Here is a 10,155-nt window from a genome sequence, read left to right as displayed (position 1 = left end):
AAAAAAAAAAAAAAAAAAAAAAAAAAAAAAAGTCTTTTTCTTTTGTGTCTGTTTCTCCTTTCAGAGAGTGCATAACATTTACAAAAATACACACCAGCAGCAGTCGTTGCTAAGGGCTATTAATTCTGTACCTAGGCAAACATTCTGCCACCAAATAAATGCTAACGAATATGATGCAAACGACCCAACCAATATGATACTGCTTAACACAAACCAGCTTATCCTTCAAATGAAGAAGTTACATACCTTTGTTTCAAAATATAGAAACATACGACGAAAATAATGTCTATACATAAGACTAACTTTTTGCAGTTTTGTTATATTCACAATTCTACATCTTAGGGGTGAGGGAAGGGAGGGTCGAGGTGGGTGGGGGTGGGGCCCTCAGGATTGGAGAGGAGCTGGTCTGGGGCAGAGGTGGCTGCTCAGTGGTTCAAGGGTCTCTCTCCTTTTTCACTTTAACATCCCCAGCTAAGATAGTCGCGATTTCGCCTTGCATGAAGGCCCAAGGTACATTCGACCCGACTAGGGGGCATTTCTCTCCGCTGGGGCAATACACCTCGCCGGTGGCCCCCTGGGCCTTGATACTCTCTCTAGAGCAAGGGAAGCAAAATTTGTGGCTGGGGACGGACGGGCACTGAACGAAATGTGTGTCCTCCAAACGTTCGTGGCAAATGGTGCAGCAGAGGGGTCCGCTGTTGGCCATGGGGGAATCCGGAATGTTTTGAGGGTGCACTTGGTCCATGCCCGGATGGGAGCTAGGCGGCGGGGGCGCCACCTGTAAATTCAGGTCCCCGTTACGTGATGCCAAGCGGCGCTGCCCCGGCACGGAGGCCGGCGAGACTGGGCTGCTGCTGTTGCGCCGCGCGGACGCAGTGGTAGAGTGCACGGAACTGCCATCCTTGGGCGAGTGCGCAGTGCCCAGAGTATCTGCCACCGACATGAGGGCGGCCATGGGGGACGGACCGTTCTGGGGGGCTGACTCAGGTGGAGTGGTCCGGTTGGAATGGGGTCCCAGAGGTGGGGGCGGCGGAGGCGGACCCCCTGCCGCGTGCCCCGGCGTCGCGAAGCCCCCGGCGGACATGGTGAGCTTCAGCGCCTCGCTCTGGTTCGCCATCCACTGCTGCCTCTGCTGTTCCTCGCCCAGCTTCAGCGCGCCCTCGGCTGGGTCCGGGGGCTCGGGAGAGGCCTTCCTCTTGCGCAGGCTGGCGGCTGCGCCCCGGCCCGAGGGCGCGGTGGACGGCAGGGTCCCGGTCCCCGGGGGTGCGCTGGGGGCGCGGCTCAGACTCACCAGTGCCGTGGGCAGCATGGGGCAGCTGGCGTCCAGGTAGGGCTGGGGCAGCATGTCGGCGCCAGGCACGCCCTCCTTGAAGAAGCGCACAGCCTCGGGCAGCAGGTCCCCAAGCAGGCGCCAGTCCCCGGAGCCGTGCTTCTTTTCGTACTCCAGGTACTTGAAACCCGAGGACAGGCCCCGGCCGAAGTCCTTCATGCAGTCCTGGTACATCTGCTTGGCCACACCAGACGCACTGGAGTACACGTTGCCCGAGCCCGTGGGGTACTCAATGAACAGCTTCAATTCGTAGTCCATGCCGGGCTTGGAGACCGCGTCGAAGGCGAAAACGCGGCCTAGCAGCGAGTGGTCCTTCTTGAAGCGAACCTCGTAGGGCGTGCAGCCCGCCAGCGTGAGCAGCGTGTCTCGGACCATCTTGGGCTTGTTGGCCCACTCCTCGGCGCGGTTGCGCAAGCTCTCGCTCAGCTCGGCCAGGGCCTCGGCGTTGCGCTGCTTCTCCTTCAACTCGCGCTCCTGGTCCATGCTCGATACCGAGCCGGGCCTCTTGCCACCGGCACCCACGCCCACCTCCGCCACCGACGAAGAGGTCGAAGACGACGCAGACGACGTGGCTGATACACCCGGGGTACCCCCGAGACAAGCGGGGCCCCCGGGAGCCCCTGGGGGAGCAGGCGTGGGGGGCCCACGGCTGCCCAGCGCGTGGGGCGGGGGTGGAGGGAGGACCGCGGCGCTGGCCGGGCCGTTAAGCAGTGTCTGCGGCAGCAGGTTGGGGGGCACGGTGAGCTGGGGACCTCCGCCACCCCCCGGGTTGGGCAGCCCCGTCACCAGCCCACCGTGCGTCCCACGCCGAGACGCCACCGACGCCGCCGCTGAAGAGTTGGGGCTCTGGCGGTTCAGCTCTGGGGGTCCCTCCTCCGGTGCTGGTTTGGGGAAGCCGTTTGGGCCCCCCAGGCCGTTGGGCAGCCGCGCGGCGTGGCTGCTGCTTCCCAGGCTCACCGGCGGTGGCGGGTACTCGAAGCGGCTGCGCTGTTCCACAGCGGCGGCAGCGGCGGCGGCGGCGGCGGCGGCCGCGCTCAGGCCGTAGCGCTCCAGGCCAGACGGGGCCGCCAGCACCGCAGGTTTGCTGGGACCATCTACGTGGTTGAGCTGCTGCTGTTGCTGCTGCTGCTGCTGTTGCTGCTGTTGTTGTTGCTGCTGCTGCTGCGCGGCGGCCGCCGCCGCTGCCGCTGCTGCCGCAGCCGCTTCCTTAGCCGACAGGGCTACAGTCTTGACCCCGACGGGTGGCGGCGGCCCGGGGGAGCGGCCGTCCTGGAAGCAACCGTGCGCCCGCTTCAGCTGGCGCGCGGTCTCGATCACGAACTCGATGCGATCGGCGCCCTCGTAGTTGACGCAACCGCGGCATACGGGTTCCGAGAAGTCCCAGATCATGGCCCAGGGCATGCGGGGCAGGTCGCACAGGTAACAAGATTGTCTCCGGGACGAGGACACCTGCGCCGCCGACATGATGCCGGCCCTGGGGAAGGTAGGCCCCCGCCCGGGCTGTCTCCGCGGTGCCTTCTCCTCCGGGAGGACTGGCCGGCTGGGGAGGGAGTCCGACTGCGGGGGAGGGAGGAGTGGGGCGAGAAAGTTCTGCCCCAGGGGCTGAAGGGCGCGCGAGTCTCCACTGCCGGCGCAGCGCCTCGCCGTGGGGGCTCCACCGCCCGGGCGGAGGACGGGTTCAGCCCGCTCTTCGCCCCCACCTCCTACTGCGGTTGTCTCGTCGCGAGGGGAGCTCAGGAGCCTTCTTCCTGGTGCTGCGGACTTGGGCTGGAAGCTCCGGGCCCGAGGGGAGGGGGCGAGGGTGCCCGGTGCTGGTCGCCGTTGCCTCTTGGCCCCCTCCCCGGAGTGGCGGGTAGCTTGGAAGCTCGAAAGGGGATGTCTCGTCCTTTCCCCGGGGGCCCCCCTACGAGCTGCGTCCTTTCCCCGACGGGCCCCCTGGGGCGAGGGCCAGAGGGTTCAGTGCCACCCGGTGCCCGGGTCCAATCTTGCTGAAGCCGCTGCTTCCCCGGAGGGCTGGGGGAGGGGGTGGTAGCCGAGAACGGACCTTCTCCCCTCCGCGGCGTCTGCCGTTCCGCTGGCAGCGGCTGGGTTTGCACCCCGGAGGGAGCCGCCGCGGCCACTGCTTCCAGGACGCACGAGAGCAGAGGAGAGGAGGGCACGCACGCAGGCTCCCGCCGCCCCCAGGCCTGGCTGGCGCCCGGGCCGCCGCGGCTGGCGGCGCTCACGTTGGCTGCAGGGCGCTCGCGCGGCGCCTCGGCCCGGGTCGCATCCCTTCCCGCTCGTGCTCGCGCTCGCCCGGAATGTGGGGTTGTGATTGTTACTCTACGTTCCGGAGGCGCGTCTCGGCGCTCCTGCTCCGGCTGCGGCTCGCGCTGTCCCCGGCTTGGCCGCGCGGGATGCCGCCCGGGCGGAGCGCTGACGTCACCGCCATGCTCTGCACCAGTTCTCCACCCCCCCCCCTTTACACTTCCTCTGTGGAGCCCACTTGTTGCTCGGGAAAGGCGCATGCGCGGCAGGACGCCCAGATTCCTCCCAGCCGGCCCCTCCTCCGCGCCTCCGCCCTCCCCTCCCCCTCGCCGTGTGTGTACAACAGCTGAGGCCCGGCGAGCTAATGCTGGAAGTCCAGAGCTGGGGTTGGAAATTAAACAGACGATGACCTTTCCTTTCCCTGCCCGGCATTCCCAAGTAAAAACGCATTTAAGAACCACTAGCGTCGCTTCCGATCCCTGCTCCCCACCCCCGAGCCTCGGCAGTGCATTTAAATGTCCTGTTTCGGGATTTTTCGTCGTGAATTTCGTATAAGGTATTAACCATTTCATCTGCGATCAAACCTTATCCCCCCTGGCATGGATGTTACATTCAACGCCACCACTGATGGCGAAACACCTGCAAACTTTGCTGTTTTCTAATCTTCCAGAAACTGCCTTTTCTATTTGTTTTTGTGCCTTGGGTAGGAACCCAGGCTTCAACGGTGGAGCTAAATTAATTCTGGGTGCGCTACCCTTCCCCCCAGCCGCACTCTAAAAATTTTGGCTGAACGTCTAAAGATACGAGCACCCAGAGGCCTTTAAGGAAAACAGTCAAATGGCTGCGCACAGCTGCAGTTGAGGGCAGGGAGGGGGAGGTGCAGGAGAGGCCAAACAGGTGAGTGGTTTTTCTAGTTTGATTTTTAAAAGGTGGGGGCAGTTTTTAATAATACTGATAACTTTATATCTTTTTGTAAAACACAGCTGTAGTTTTCTTTCTTTCTTTTGTTTTTTTGGAGACGAATATCATTCTGTCGCCCAGACTGGAATGCAATGGCGCGATCTCGGGTCACTGCAACCTCCGCTTTCCAGGTTCAAGTGATTCTCCCGCCTCAGCCTCCAGAGTCGCTGGAACTAGAAGCGCACGCTGCCCCGCCAGGTTAATTTTTTGTACTGTGTTGCCGAGGCTGGTCTCGAACTCCTGAACTCAGGCAGTCTTGTCTGTGTCTTCCCCGCCCCGCCACCCAAAGTGCTGGGATTTCGGGCGTCAGCCACTGCACTCGGCCTGCAGCCTACAGCCGCAGTTTTCTAACCTCTTTCTCAGGCGCTGTGATCTCATTCCATGTTGCCCTAGAAGGCAGAACAAGATCACTACTCATCAGTATTACTTATGGCAGAACTGATATGTTGGCCATAGCTCTAGTTAAGGCATTTCTATTGATTATTCTAATTACTGGGTTTGTATTTTTTTTATTTCATTAAAACCGAGATAATCCCAGGGAAGGCTGGAGAAGGGAAAGTAATGTAATGGGTTTCAGGTTCTGGAGTCTGGCCACCAGATTGAAATTTCCTCTTCATCACTTACTGGCTTTGCACCCTTGAGCTAGTTAGTCACAAAAGCTCTCTTTTCAGTCTGTAAAATGGAATAATAGCTCCCAGCTTATTTGGGTTGTTTGAGATTTCAACTTGGGCTTTTGGATTTTTTGTTTTTTTGAGATGGGATCTTGTTCTGTTGCCCAGGCTGGAGTGCAGTGGCACACACAGCTTGCCACAGCCTGACCTCCCAGGCTCAAGCAATCTTCCAACCTCAGCCTCCCTAGTAGCTGGAACTACAGGCATGTGCCATTACACCTGGCTATTTTTTGGGGGGGAGGGGCTATTTTTTGTAGGGATGGAGTTTTGCCATGTTGCCCAGGCTGGTCTCGAACTCCTGGGCCCAATCGATACACCCACATTGGTCTCCCAAAGTGTTGTTATTACATGAATGAGCCACCTCACCCAGCCTCAATTTGTTTCTTTTCATAATAGGAGATAACTTTTACTTAGACTTGTTGTGAGACATTTAGTAAACTAGGTGGCTTACTTGCATCACCCTTAATATTATCTAAATTATTTAGGGGATATCATCTATAGTATTTTGTGGTGTTTGTTGTTGTTTTGAGACAAAGTCTCACTCTGTTGCCCAGGCTGGAGTGCAGTGACATGATCTCAGCTCACTGCAACCTCTACCTCCCAGGTTCAAGCAATTCTCCTGCCTCAGGCTCCTGAGTAGCTGGGATTACAGGCACCCACCACCACACCCTGCTAATTTTTGTATTTTTCGTAGAAACAGGGTTTCACCATGTTGGCCAGGCTGGTCTCGAACTCCTGACCTCAGGTGATCGTCTCTTCTCAGGTTCCCAGAGTGCCAGAATTACAGGCATGAGCCACCGCACCCAGCCTATTATACTATTAAACTCTTAATATTATCTACAGGGTAGATTCTTTTAACTCCATTTTACAAATCAGGAAAGCAAAGAGGCTATAAAACTTGCCCACAGCCATTAGAGATGGAGCTATGATCTGAATCCAGTAAATATGATTTGAGAGGTGGCTTTGACAAGCTCAGGCTCGCAGAGGTGGTTTAGGGTACTCAAAATTCCCGTCAGTCCCAGTGGATTTGATGTTACATACAATCTTATGTAAGTACTATTCAAATATACCTTCATAACCAAACCCCAGCTTCCCCTTCCAAACAACAGATTTGTAACGCTGAGTTCTTTTTTTTTTTTTTTTTTTGAGACAGAGTCCTGCTCTGTCACCAGGCGCCAGGCTGGAGTACAGTGGCACGATCTCGGCTCCCTGCAACCTCCTCCTCCCATGTTCAAGTAATTCTCCTGCCTCAGCCTCGCAAGTAGCTGGGACTACAGATGTGCGCCACCATGCCCAGCTAATTTTTGTATTTTTTAGTAGAGATGGGGTTTCACCATGTTGGCCAGGATGGTCTCGATCTCTTGACCTTGTGATCTGCCCACCTTGGCCTCCCAAAGTGCTGGGATTACAGGCGTGAGCCACCGTGCCCAGCACCACTGAGTTCTATATACAGAAGTTGTAGATCTGTCACTACCAGACTGTAACCTAAATTCACCATACAGAATGGAGAGCACAGTGTCAGACTCACAGTAAGTGTTAGTTATTATTAGTATTGGTACTAGGGTTGGTATTATTGCTGGTAACATGTGACAGTACTTTGTAAATTGCATAAAATGTAAGGGTCACTATTCGTATTACTCCTATTACTAATTGCAATAAAGCTCATGGAAGCAACAACAGATATTTATTTTTGTTTTGGCACTTGACCTCCAGAGCCTCTTCCCCTATCCAACACTCCCCGGAGCTACAATCTCCCACTCATTCTTGGGCTCCCAAGTGCAAAGGAAAGGGGAGGTGTTTTGTTTGTTTGCTTTAATCTTTTTTATAGAGATGGGTTTTCACCATGTTGGCCAGGCTGGTCTTGAACTCCTGACCTCGTGATCCACCCGTCTCAACCTCCCAAAGTACTGGGATTACAGGCATGAGCCACCGCACTCGGCCTTGTTTGTTTTTTTGAGGCAGAGTTTCACTCTTGTTGCCCAGGCTGGAGTACAATGGCACCATCTTGGCTCACTGCAATCTCTACCTCCCGAGTACAAGTGATTCTTCTGTCTCAGCCTCCCAAATACCTGGGATTACAGGCGCATGCCACCACACCTGGCTAATTTTTGTATTTTTAGTAGAGACGGGGTTTCATCATATTGGTTAGGCTGGTCTCGAACTCCTAACCTCAGGTGATCTGCCCACCTCCACCTCCCAAAGTATTGAGATTACAGGAGTGAGCCACTGCGCCTGGCCAGAAAGGTCAGTTTTTAAGGACAGAAAAGGAGGAGGAGTCCTAGGGAGCCCCGCTTTCATCTCAAAGCAGCCAGATTTCTGTTTTTGCAAAACAGTGAGCTCTCAGTGCACTCCAGAGCGATAACAAACTTTCTCTGGCCTGCTGGCGCTTTGCAGTGATTCCTCTGCAAAGAGCTGCTTGGGGAGCATTGCCTCACTCTCCCAGACTTCAGGCCTTCACACATCATAGCTACCCTGAAGTGAATCAAAACACAGGGCTGGGAAATGGTTTGACATCCCCACCAGCCCAGGCCTCCTTAGCTTTGGCTTGGCTGGTTGACCCATTTCTTTACATTAATATTTATTCAGCCCTTCCCTTTATTAAACCAAAAATATTGGGGAAATAGCAACTTAGCCACAACCCTCCAGCCAGGCTGCTAGAGAAAGCAAGTTGGATTCTATGTCATAGTGTTATGTTTGGCATGCACACACATATGTCCCCTTCTCCCTGTCTGTCTCGTGTTCACTGTTACTAAAGGGAGATTATATATACACATAGATGCCGGGGTGCCTTCAGACACACTGACTTAGAAATCAACGTGTATTTAAACAGACTTCCATTACAGACTCATAATCCTTTAATTTAAAAAACACAGCTCTCTCCATACTCCCCCACACACACCCGAAGAATCACCATCATTTGTGGTGATAAACTGTTCCTTAACTGCTTGTTGGAGATGGCCGTTTGGGGATGTGTGAGAGACGGTGAGACGCAAGAACTCCAGTGTTCCGGAGGTGGATTTTCTCCCCGAAGAAAAGCCCGGAGCAACAATACTGTGACAACGGTGGAAAGGAACTGGACAGGATTTGGGAGGGAGGTAGTGGAGGTGGAGGAGCTTCAACTAAGATGCCAGGTGCAGACTCACAGAACTCTGTCCACGGGGTCTGGGAGACAGGCAGAGAGACTAGTATAGCCGGGTGCCAAACGGCGGCATCGCTTTCCCAAAGTTCCTTCCTCCTGTCGCTTCCTCCCTTCCCCCAGCTTGCCATCTGGGCTGGCATCCTCAGGGAACCCTGCTCTAAACTGGAGCAAAAGGTCAGCTTTCCACTTGGCCTTTCCGGAGCGCCATAGCCCAAGGTTAGTAGTGGGGAGAAGAAGGTCGCCAGGCTCGCACTTCGAAGCTCCCTGCAGTCTCTCTCCTGCCCCTGCCTTGCTGTGGCAGAGACAGGGCGGGTGGGTGTGTGGGGGGGGTGCTCTTGGCCTGGCATCCGTGCAGTCAGCTGGCTCAACCTTCGAGGAGGCCCGGGCTGAACCTCGCGTCACCCTACTGCAACGCGCGCCGCCAAGCGCTCCAGCGAGAGAAAGGCCTTTTTTGGTAACAGCCCCGTGGTAAGCGGGACCCACTTCTCCAGCCTGCTAGATCCGCCTCGGAGAAGATGAAAACAAACGTCTGGGTTGGGCCCTCCTCTGGCCTCTCCTTGGCCCCTGATCGCTGTGCGCCAGGAACCTCAGAGGCACAGCCTGAGCCCTGGGCCTGTAGGGACGAGCAAAGGGGCTGTGGAGGGTGAGGGAACGGAGACAGCAAGGTGATTTACACATCTACTCCCAGGCCCATCCCGTGGCGGAAGTATTTGCCTTTCCCTAAAGGAGTAATCCCAGTATTTGGGAAATAAAAAGTATTAACTTAGGCCAGGGCGTAGGGTTACGCAAGAGCCACTCGAGCATGAAATCCCAGGAACAACCTGATTCGCAGAGAAGCCCTGGGGGAGGGGAGCCCGCGCCGCCCGCCAGGACCTGCCCAGCCTGGGGCTCGCGGGCAGCCGGGCTCTCCGAGCAAAATCGGGTGGAAGGAAAAGGAGGGCGGGCGTAGTGGTGGCTGCAGGCACAGTGACCGCAGCGAGCGATGGATCTCTGACTGATTTCTTCCTGGAGGGGCGGGGTACAGGGAGGAGAAGAAAGGCGGAGGGAGTCGCGTCTGGTTCCTGCCTCCTCCCCGCTTCCTCTCTTTGCCCGCGTGCCAGGACATGGAGGAGCCCAGCGTGGTCCTCAGCAAAAGCTGATGTGGTTTTTTCATGTCCAAAAATAAAGGAACCCTGGAATGAGCTGCCCAGGGACCAGGCCTAGAGGTAAAAAAATGGGAAGAGCCAGACAAGGGTGCTATTCACTGACCTGGTTGGATTAAAACAAATACCCACACCCCAAAAAGGGGGGTTGGCAAGGAAGGAAGTCCTTGGACGGCAAGAGTAGGCAGAGAGCTGACAGGGTGGCCGACCGGGCCACAGGTGCGCACACCCCCGTACCCTCCACCCTGCCAGGCGTGTGCCTGGGCCTCAGCGGGGAGTAGGAGTGCCAGCCAGTTCCCACTGGCCCGCAACAAGCTGGGGATTTCCACCGCCCGGCTACGGAGACCCGGTGCCGCCGGCGCTTTCCTGCTGGGCCACCAGAAGGCGGGGCCTCAGAGCGGGAAGCCCCTCCCTGCAGTCTCGCCATCCCTCGGTCAGGTCTGGTACACGGGGCCGGCTGTCATTGTTGTCCCTGATTGGCATGGACGGGCCAGGCCTCTCAAATATTTTGGTTTGCGTGAGCTGAGTAGTTCAACCCGAAACTCAGGAGAGAGGGAGGAAGGGAGGGCGCTTACCATTTGGGTACATATTTACTTATGTTGTTTAACTTGGACTTGGCTGACCCTAAACAGCTGTGTGAACTTGAGCAAATCACTTGAACTTCAG

General features: G+C 56.5%; 2 protein-coding genes across 2 annotated transcripts in view; one reads left to right on the top strand and one right to left on the bottom strand.

Moving 5' to 3' along the window:
• Nucleotides 1-122: 122 nt before the first annotated feature.
• IRF2BPL (interferon regulatory factor 2 binding protein like) lies at nucleotides 123-3,300 on the bottom strand. Its single transcript, XM_032287778.1, has one exon. The coding sequence runs from the start codon at nucleotides 2,792-2,794 to the stop codon at nucleotides 434-436; it is 2,361 nt and encodes a 786-aa protein (XP_032143669.1). The 5' UTR covers nucleotides 2,795-3,300; the 3' UTR covers nucleotides 123-433.
• CIPC (CLOCK interacting pacemaker) overlaps nucleotides 2,791-10,155 on the top strand; it is a 104,830-nt gene continuing 97,465 nt past the window's right edge. Inside the window, exon 1 of the mRNA XM_032287782.1 lies at nucleotides 2,791-2,813. The gene's annotated coding sequence lies outside the window, so the exon portion shown is untranslated. The remainder of the gene's footprint in view (nucleotides 2,814-10,155) is intronic.

Source organism: Sapajus apella, unplaced genomic scaffold (genome assembly GCF_009761245.1).
Source record: "Sapajus apella isolate SASKATOON/1434 unplaced genomic scaffold, GSC_monkey_1.0 scaffold20, whole genome shotgun sequence".
Classification (NCBI taxonomy): Eukaryota; Metazoa; Chordata; class Mammalia; order Primates; family Cebidae; genus Sapajus; species Sapajus apella.
This window is presented reverse-complemented; position numbering and strand designations above follow the sequence as displayed.